At 59.1% G+C, this 10,033-nt stretch overlaps 1 protein-coding gene across 1 annotated transcript; it reads left to right on the top strand.

Moving 5' to 3' along the window:
• Positions 1-5,199: 5,199 nt before the first annotated feature.
• Positions 5,200-9,360, top strand: MISP (mitotic spindle positioning). The gene is made up of 4 exons (XM_063109345.1): positions 5,200-6,886; positions 7,436-7,566; positions 8,656-8,694; positions 9,271-9,360. Exons 1-4 carry the CDS (start codon positions 5,200-5,202, stop codon positions 9,358-9,360), a joined length of 1,947 nt encoding a protein of 648 aa, XP_062965415.1.
• Positions 9,361-10,033: the final 673 nt, after the last annotated feature.

Raw genomic sequence — 10,033 nt, 5'->3', positions numbered from 1 at the left:
CTGCCTTCAAGCTCCAGGCAAGGGTCCCCACCCCTGGTTCTATCTCTCTGTCATCTCACTGCCCCCTCTGGGCCTCGGTTTCCCCATCTGTAAAAGACGCTTTAGGAACTCCGAGTGGGAGGCCAGCCATGGCCTGGGAGCAGTACAATTGGGTCTTTACCTCCACGGTGCCCCCAGGACACCGAGTGATCTCATCTCTGTCCTTTTGGGTCCTCAGTTTCCCCATAGAAGATAGGATGTTGGTGTACTTGGGACAGAGAGAACTGAGGCTCAAATCCGAACCCTACCAACAACCACTGTGCCTTTAGGCATGATTTTAAGCTTTCTGTGCCTCAGTTTCCATATCTGCTGAACAGGGATCAAGAGACTTGAAGGGGTGTCTGGAGGAGCCCTTCAGGCTGTACACCTGGGTTTGGACACACCCAACAGTGTTATGTGCTCCTGCTGTTATTCCTTAAATCCACCCACCCCGGGAAGCCCTGCAAGTTTCGGAGCTGGGGGTCCCATTTACTGGAAGAACAGACTGACGTTCAGAGGGGCCCCACTGCCAGCCAGGGGACAGGTCAGGACAGAGCCCAGCCTGGGAGACTGATGCCCAATCCTCCTCTACTGTGTTCCCCAGCCCCTGTAAACAGCGCTGGGCTGAGGGGCCTGGTCTCCCTGCAGATGGGGGGCCAGGGCCACCCACAGCGCTGGCAGGCTCTCTGTCCCTTGGACAAGAATCCAGTAAGACAGTGGAGCCCCGCGGTGTCTCCATCTCTGAATGGGGCTGGGGTGTTACCCATCCTGCCAGTGTTTTCTGGTGCTCTTTGTGGCCTCGGTTGGTCCTTTACAGGAAGTGGCCCAGGGAATTCTCCTAGAGACCCGAGGGAGCCATTGCTGGCCTGTTCCCACTTCCTGGAGGAAGGAAGGAGGCGCAGAGGGGTTAGGTAGGATTCGAACCCTCCCAGAGTCTGGCAAGCCCGGCTTATCTGAGAGAGAGTCCATCTGGGGGAGCAGCCCCAGGGGTGGCCTGGGCCAGAAGGCACAGAGGGGCTTGGGACTCAGTACCCCCCACAGGGGAAAGAGGCAGCTGGGGGCTCAGAGCTGCTGTGTGACCCTAGGCCAGCGATGTCCCTCTCTGAGCGTTGCTGGGAGGTGGCGGGGGAGCCAGGCGGCAGTGGCACTCCAGGAAGTTTCCCAGCCGAGTTCTAGCCCCGTGGGCTGGAGGCCTGGGGGCCGAGGGGCAGCCCGCAGTGGGCACGGTGCCCGCCCTCTGCCCCGCCCGGGTATGGGCTTTCTCCCGCCTCCTCTGGACTTTGTTTCCTGAGCCTGGGTGGGGCTGGGGGGGTGCACCTGCTTCCCCCGGGTGTGGCCTCTGTCCCCTGGCAACCTGGCAGCAGGGAGGAGCCGAAGGCCTCTGTGCCCAGAGACGGAGCCGGAGCTGAGGCTCAGGGACTGCTGCGGCCGGAGCCTGTGGGTGAGGCTGGGGCACCGGGGGCCAGAATGGGGGTCCTGCCTGGGGTGGGGTCTGCGTGAGGCTGGGTCTGCTTTGGGCGTGGGGGAGTCGTGCACCAGCTGGCACCGTCCGCTTCCCTGTGGGGCCCTCGGGAGCAGGGACGCCCTCCTGCCCTCCCCTCCCCCTCTGGGCCTGCCTGGGGTCTTGGGAAGGTGGGGGTGCGGGGGCCCCTGTTTCTGAGCCTTGCCGGGGCTTCAGTTTCCGCCCCAGGCTTTGGGACCCCCGATCCTGGAGGCCTGACCGCTGATGCTCCGAGGGAGGGGCCTGATGATGGGCAGAGAGGACCCCCCCGCCCCGGTTCTGGGAGTTCCGGAGGCTCCTGGGGAGACTCAGCACCAGACAGACCCTTGCTTGGGAGACTCCAGGCAGCAAACAAGACCCCCAGGGTCTGGGGTCCTGTTCAGGGGCACAGGAGGAGGGGTGGGCAGCTTCAGCCTGGAGAGCTGGGGGCTCAGCCTTGGTCCTGGGATGGGGGGTGTCAGCCTGGGCTGAGTGTTAGGATAGAGGCTCTGTCCATGCTCGGGGGTGGCTGGGGTCTCAGACTGGGTGGACTCAGCCCAGGGTCAAGGCAACTCCAGGCCTTAGGGGCTCTGTCCAGCCAGGAGCCCAGGGTGACTGTAGCCCCAGGGGGTGGGACAGGGGAACCCCAGGATACCCTCCCTGCTGCGTGAGCTGACGTGGGCCCACCAGGGGACTTTGCCCCATGGGCGGGAAGCCGGTTGTCATGAGGAGGAGGCAGGTGTGTGACACTAGGGACCATAAACCCAGTTTCAGTCCAGACAAGTTTCAGGGTGGGGCTGGAGCAGCCCAGGGGGGCTTCCTGGAGGAGGTGGCGATCGGGAGTGAGGGCTCAGGCTTCAGAATCTGTCACTGTCATCGCTGTGTGACCTCAGGTGAGCATCTTCTCTTCTCTGGGCCTCAGAGATAAAAATGTCCCCCTGTCACAGGCTCTTGTGAGGAGCAGACAAAACATTGGTGAGGCACTTGGTGCGGGAGGGACAACGTGGGGACATGAGAGGTTGAGATAGCTGTTGTCATCCCGGCCTCGCAGAGGGTCCTTCTCCTAGGGCTTCTCCACACCAGGCATTGCGCCCAGGCTGCCCGGCCCCTCCCCGAGCCCCACGAGGGCAGCATCGTGCCCTGTGGCTTCATGAGAAGGGACACCTGCCCCAGGGTCCCCCTGACATCAGCAACCATGACAACCACCATGGAGGCATGTGTGGAGCGCCTACTGTGTAGCAGGCACAGGGTGCCGATTCTGCACAGCGGTGCTGCACGGTAGCCGCGTGCTGCTGCTGACTGTCCAGATGGGGAAACTGAGGCAGTGGACAGCGGCAACTTGCCCAGGCCACAAGCGCATAGGGCTCAGCGGCCTTGAACCCAAGACCGTGACGAGCCCTACCCTCCGTGAGTCACCCGGGAGGAACGTGCGGAGGTGGAAGCAGCGTCCCCCACCCTCGCCCCACCCACCGGGAGACCGGACACCTGCCGGAGGACGGGCGGGCGGGGCCCGTTTTCCCCCGGAGTTAATGTCCGATGCGGGTTATAAATCCCACTGGGGAAACGTCCATCTGCTCACTCAGCCGACACTCCTGCATCACCGCTGCCCTCCCGGGGAGCCCCAGGTATGGGGACAGTGTGGGACCTAGACCTGCCCAGCCCGGTGGGGTCAGCCCCGGGCAAGAGGGCGGGATTGGGGCTGGAGGGGTGCGCACCAGGCCCGCGGGTCTGAAATGAAACCAACCCCCATGTCTGAGCACCTGGGGTGAGTGATGTTTGTTCAGCCAGTCTTTATGAAGTACCTGCTGTATACCAGACTCTGGGCTGCAGGAGCGGATGCCGGAGAGAGTGTCCCGGGCTGGTGGCTGCAGGGTCTCAGCAAGTTTCTCCCCCTTTCAAAGAGGTGACCACAGGGGGACGTCTCAGGGCCGGGGGCTGCAGGTTCATTGCCTTTCGGGATAAAGGATCAGCTTGGTTTGGCTGGGATTTATCACCCAAGCCCGCTTGTTTTTAAATAGTGTTTAAAAGTTGAAGTTTTAAATGTGTGATTCGTATAAAAGTGTCAGTTGTAACGTCGCTCCCCCGATTGATTTTACGTTGCCTAATGTCCAGTTCGGGGAGGGGCCACATTTTCCTTTTTAGAACTACATGTAGATTTTTAAAGTAAGTTGGTGCAAAGGCAGCAGATGTACGCAATAGCTCTGGTGGGACCGGGAGCGACAAGGCTGATTGAGGAGTTGGGAACAGCTCGAGCTGTGAAGTCCACGTGTCCTCGGCTGAGCCTTCCTTTTCTTGTCTGCAAAGGGCTGATGCCCAATTCTCGGTGCTCAGTGCAGGGCCCCGCACATGGGAGATGCTCAGAAGCTCCCAGGGACGGACAATCCGGGGGGGTGCTCCCTGGAGGAGGTGTCCCCTGGGCTGCAGCCAAGGAAGCTTCACCAGAGCAGAAGCGGGGTCCTCGAGGCAGAGAGAGCTGATGGTGCAGGATGGTCGGGTTTGAAGTGAAGGTTCCTGCAGTCTGGGGTTTTGTGCTGAGGCCAGATGGTGGCCTCGAGTGCCTGGGATGGGCGTGAGAAGAACTACACCCCAGAGACACCAGGAGCCACAGGAAAGTCAGAGCAGGTGTGTGACCTGCAGGAAACCTCCCAGGGCCGTGCTCAGTGGGACAAGGTCCAAGGTGTTTCCCCAGCCCATCCTGGCTTTATGGCGCTGAGGCAGTGGGTGTGTATCTGGGATGGGACAAGGTGTCCCACTGGGCAGGTGCAGGGAGAGAACCAGGATGTGGGAGCCGGGAAACTGGAGTCGCTGCCAGTCACTGCCTCTCTGGGCCTCAGTTTCCCCATTTGACATCCCTCAGCAAGGGTCAGGCCTGCTGGAGCCATCTGTAAATGAGGAGTGAAAGAATCACAGAAGGAGTGTCAGAAGGAGGGCAGAAAGGGTCTGTGTCCTGGCAGGGACAGATAAGTGTGGTGGGGGCCCAGGGAGGCCACGAAAATCAAGGCGGACCTGGACACAGTGGGCTGGATGGCAGAGGAGAGAACGTAGAAGGAGCGGGGACTGCAGGGGTCAGTGTGGCAGGGTGTGGGGTGTGTGGGGGTTGGCATGGGCAGGGGTGCCTTGAATTCATTGGGCTGCATATGTTAGGCACAGCTAATGCATGTCGTTGGGTCCATAACGGGGACATCTGGGGATTCAGGTATGGTTGGATCCAGGAGCTCAAATGTTTTTCGGGTGACTGTCAGTGTTGGGGTTGCTTTCCAGCAAGCTGTACTCATAAGGGGGCACACACAGCCCCCAGTGATTCTCTGCCTCAACCCACCAGCCTAACAAGCCCAGTGGGAAGAGGGTCCAATTTTCAGCACTAATTGCAAAGTCCCGAGACTCCATGTCATTGGCCGGGCTGGGTCACTTACCTGTCCCTGCACCAGTCACAGAGGCCAGGGGTGTTCTGCTCTGATTGGCCAGGCTGGGTCACTTTATCACAGAGGTCAGACAGTGGAATTCTCTGATTGGCCATGCTGGGTCACTCACCCATTCTTGAACCAATCACAGAGGCCACTTGGCCAGGACTTTGCCCTTCGGGGGACAGGAGATTGTCCCTCTCCCCGTGCTCTGACCCAGGGCTGTTTCCTCCTCCTCCCTCAGCGAGCCTAGCGGTCTGCACCCCACGAGAGGCAGGTCGCAGCCGAGACCCCCAGGAGATGGACCGAGTGACCAGATACCCCATCTTCAGCATCCCCCGCTCGCCCCGCATCTCCGGCCTTGCACTCGATGGGGACACAAGCTACACCTTCCAGCTGGTGGGTGTGGGGCCCGAGGGCTGGGGCCAGGACGAGCCGCAGGCATGGCCCACTGACCATGAGGCCCGGCTGAACATGGTGACGACAGGGCCATGGGCCTTCTCCAGTGAGCTGTCCCCACGGCCACTCCACCCTGAGGACAATGACAGCGAGGAGATGAAGGCCTACCGCCTGGACGCCGGGGTTGCCCTTGCCAGGAGGCCTAGGGACCTGGAGCGGGAGCACTGTGCAGTCATCCAGGGCCAGACAGTCAGGAAGAGCGGCACGGTGGCCACACTTCGGGACACCCCTGAGCACAGGGACCCTAGGACCCGCAGCCAGGACCCTAGGACCCCTCGGTCCACACCCCTGGAGGATAACATGGTGGACAGGGAGCAGATAGACTTTCTGGCAGCCAGGCAGCAGTTCCTGAGCCTGGAGCAGGCCAACGCAGGGGCGCCTCAGAGCCCCCTGGCCAGGGTGGCCCCCGCCTATGCCCCGCCAGGGGTCAGCCAGGCCCCCGAGGCCTTGAATTGGCCCCAACTAACCAATGGGTATGTTGTCTCCAACAAGCCCCAGGTGAAGGAGGTGGTCTGGGAAGAGAAGACGGTCTGTGGTTTGCCCACTGGGCCTAGTGTCCGAGCCGTTGACTACTCTGGCTCCTGGTGCCAAGTGGAGTCACTGGAGTCCCCCATGGAGACACCCATTGAGCGGGAGATCCGACTGGCCCAGGAGCGTGAGGCAGATCTGCGGAAACAGAGGGGGCTTCAGCAGGCGTCCGGCCACCAGGAGCTGGTGGAGATCCCCACCAGGCCGCTGCTGACCAAGGTGAGCCTGGCCACAGCCCCGCGAGGGGACAGGGGCCGCCCGTCACTCTATGTGCAGAGGGACATTGTACAAGAGACACAGCGTGAGGAAGACCACCGGCGGAAGGGCGTGCAGGTGAGCTGGGCAGCCACACCTGACTGCGTCTCCAAGGACCCCCCGCCTGAACTCAGGAGAGCCCTCAGCTCAGACTCCATCCTCAGCCCGGCCCCAGACGCCCGTGCAGCCAGCCCAGCTCCAGAGGTGAGGAAGGTGAACCGCATCCCGCCTGAAGCCTACCAGCCGTACCTGAACCCCGGGACCCCCAGGCTAGAATTCCCAGCCTTTGGAGTGTACAGCAAGTCGAATGGTCTCTCCACAGAGGAGGCCAAGGTTATGGCCTCTCCAAAGGCCACAGGGTCTCCGAGGCATCTCTTAGAATCCTCTGGAAAACCCTTGAGCACAAAGCAAGAGTACTTGAAGCCCCCTGGGGGACCCCTGCAAGCCAACGAGGGTATCGTGCAATGGGAAAATTTCCGCCTGCGTCCCCTGAAGTTTGGGGTCCCTGATGTGCCCCAGCAGGCTGAGGCCTCCCACGTTCAGGGCTGGGACGTGGCCGGGGCCCCAGTGGTGAGGCCACAAAGGTCCCTGTCATCGGATCTGCTGGAAAGGGAAGTGGAGAGCGTCCTACGCCGGGAGCGAGAAGTGGCAGAGGAGCGGAGGAACGCTCTCTTCCCCAAGGTCACCTCCCCACCACCCAAGAATGGCCCTGACCAAGACTCCAGGCACTCCTCCCAGGCATCCGGTGAGGAGGGGGCCCAGGGACGGGCTGTTTTGCTTCAAGTCTCAGAGGTTGGGGGCCGGGTGGAGTTCGAGGATGTCAGGAAGGGCTGGAGGTGGGGGGACATCTCCTGACTATCCATTTCCCCCACTCAGCTGTCCCCCTGACTGTCTGTGTAAGCTGCTGATTTTGTAGAGAAATGTCGAGTGTGCCTTCAGATTTTTGCTTTCTGGATTTGGATCCTTTGTTATTAGGTGCATAAAGGTTCACAGTTATTTATCCTCTTGGTTGATTGCTCCTGTTTGTTAGAATGAAATATTCCCCATGTTGCTTTTAATGTTTTTCACCTTGCCTGTCTGGTCCATCTATCAATAGTTTCTCTTGACTGGCTATTTTGGGTTGATCTCTCAGTTTTCCCCACGGGTTGTCTGCTCGGTCTGTCTGTCCATTCACCTGTCCCTTAACTGCTCTAGCCTCTTGACCAGAGACTGTCTCCTGAGCTGAGGTGTGACAAATGTTCCACTTCCCCAATGCCCCCTCTCTCTCCTCCCACCCACATCCCCCACCCCACAGGCATCACGGGCAGCTATTCGGTGTCCGAGTCACCTGTGTTCACCCCCGTCCACCTGCACTCGGGCCTGGTGTGGACAGCGGAGGAGCCAGCGGACAGGGCTCCCAGGCAGAGAAAGAGGAAGGACCTGTGGGTGAGTGTGGAGCCCGACCCCAAGAGCCCAGGGTCAGGCTTGACAGCCCCCCATTAGGGCCACCGGAGGGTCAGTGAGATTCACGTCTGACCTGGGCTTGAGTAACGTCTCCCTCACCAACCCGCTGGTGGCTGTGCCTCAGTCTCCCCGTTCCTGATATATATAGAATGATAATCTGGGCGTCTCTTCATTTCTGGACTTCTGCTTGGAAAAGCCACATCAGCAGGGGTCTTTGACCCTATTGTGAGGTCGTCCCTGGGTTCAAAGGCCAAAGAACAAACTCTGCTTGAAGACGGAGCGTGGTGATTTATCATCATCGTCACCATCATTATATTAATGTGTTTGTTATTGTCATCATTATTTATTATTATTTCCACACTGCACATATAACGTGCCGTGCCCTGTGCTCAGGACTTTTGCACAAATCACACCTTCAACGCTTTGGTGGTCACACATGCCCAGGGTCAGGCAGCTCATGACTCCAAACCACACGTTGGTAACCAAGAGGCCACAATCCTCCCTGGGCAGGGTGTCAGGGGCTCCACAACAATAACACAAACCCAGCCTTGCCCACCTGGTACACACAGCCCTCCCCAGCGGTTCAGGGCACAGGCTGGAGCCCAGTGACCCACGTTCTAGTCTCAGCCCTGCCACTTGCTGGCTGTGTGACCTTGGACAAGTCCTGCCCCTCTCTGGCCCTGGGCCTCCTCCTCTGTAAACTGATCATAGTAACAACAACCCCCTCGGAGCCTCCATGTGAGGGTGAAATGAGCATGTGTGTGTTAGTGCTCAGAGCAAGGCCCCAGTACGGGCTCCACCAATGTCAGCTGTCTTTCTTATGATGAATCAGATGGAAAAACTGCAGATGTTCAGCAGAGGCTGGACTGAGGGGAACAGTGTGAGGGAACAGCATGATGGATGGCTTTGAGGTTGGGGTCATCGTGGGATATTTGGGGAGACCTCGGTGGGCAGGAAGCAGCTTCCCTTCCGCCCCAGGTGGTGATGAGGTGGGCTGTGCGTGGAGTTCTGGGCAGGTTCTGGGGTTGGGCAGGAAGATCCCTGGTGTTGACGTGTGTTCCTCTTCTGTAGTATGCCGGCATCAGCCCCACGGACGGCATCAACTCCGAGGTGAGTGAGCTCCTGGGGACAACACAAGTCTTTGTCTCCCCCACCTGTGCCCCCTGCCCCGTGGCATCAGGGCCACTGAAAGCCTTTCTTATAGGTGTGAGGACAGTACTGGGAATGTTCTCAATTGGTGGTGTCTGCCTGAGGTGGATTCTGCTGTGATCTTCCTGTGTTGCCTGCCATGGGCACAGAATATGGAAAGGGGGTCCGTGTGCCACCATTACCAGAGGGGGAAGGTTTCTGAGCAGATTAGACCCCACATGAGGGCACTGTCTTTGACAGAGAAATGCATCTGAGCCTGTGTAGAAGCCCAGCTAGCTTGGCTGATTTATGGAATATGTTTGTGGCTCTCCTTGAGATTAATCCAAAATGCCAGACCCGGGCATCTTCCCTGCCATGAAGCTCAGCATGAGTTAGCATGTTCCTTGGTCATATTACTAGGAATAGAGGGTCTGAAACAGAGGAGGGGATGGTCCTATTTTACCCCTATTCCAGGCCTATGAATTGGCCATCGGCGGAGATGTCTGGGGGAGTGGGAATTAGGACCCTGATGGGGTCTCCATGCCTTCTTTTGTGCAGATCCTAGAAGCCACAAGGGTGACTCGCCACAAGAACGCCATGGCAGAACGCTGGGAATCTGGCATCTATACCAGTGAGGATGAGAACTGAGCCTGGGGATGAAGGTGCCCACCCCCTGCCCTGCCCTGACCCTCATGGGAACTGCCAAGATGGTCACCAAGCCCCCCACCATAAGAAATAGGTCCCCATTTAAATCCACGATCCAAGACCCACAAATCATAGGCCGACAATCCCTCTGAAGATGCGTTTAGGACGGAAGGGTTTTCTTTCCATTTTTATCTTCCTGGAGAAATGTTTCTGCTTTGGGGATCTAAAGCTAGAGAGGAAGTGGGACCCCTGCCAATTCTTTCTGCTTCTGAGACTTTGCCAAATGCTCTGGGGTCCAAGAAGGAAGGAGACCGGGTCCTCCACCTTCGTATGTAATTTGTTCCTGCCAGTCTGAGGGCAGAGTGGCTGGTCAAGCAGGGGGTGTAGATCTTGACACCTTGAAGAGCTGCAGGTCTGAGGGGGGACACTCTCAGATCCACCCTCTGACAAGTCCCGATCTGAGAGGGGAGACTTGCCCATTCCAACCCTGGGGAACCTTCTGGTCTGACGGAGGACCCCCGAGCCCCTGGTAGTGGGGGCCTCTGTACAGTCCCCAAAGCCCTCTCTGGAGTGCACACAGCAACACCGGGTGGGGTCAGAGCTCTGACATTAGTGGGGTCCCATGGGGACAGACCCCCTCACCTGACAGATTAAAGGGCTCCATTTGGGGGCTAAC

This window comes from Cynocephalus volans, chromosome 10 (genome assembly GCF_027409185.1).
Source record: "Cynocephalus volans isolate mCynVol1 chromosome 10, mCynVol1.pri, whole genome shotgun sequence".
Lineage (NCBI taxonomy): Eukaryota > Metazoa > Chordata > Mammalia > Dermoptera > Cynocephalidae > Cynocephalus > Cynocephalus volans.
The sequence above is the reverse complement of the archived record's forward strand: the minus strand, read 5'-3'. Positions and strand labels throughout refer to the sequence as shown.

What these genes read in the sequence shown, in the direction of transcription:
- MISP (XM_063109345.1), top strand. Translation starts at nt 5,200, where the DNA reads ATGGACCGAGTGACCAGATACCCCATCTTCAGCATCCCCCGCTCGCCC. An exon ending in GAAAGAGGAAGGACCTGTGG is followed by an intron (nt 7,567 to 8,655) that starts GTGAGTGTGGAG and finishes CCTCTTCTGTAG; the next exon opens with TATGCCGGCATCAGCCCCAC. An exon ending in CGGACGGCATCAACTCCGAG is followed by an intron (nt 8,695 to 9,270) that starts GTGAGTGAGCTC and finishes TCTTTTGTGCAG; the next exon opens with ATCCTAGAAGCCACAAGGGT.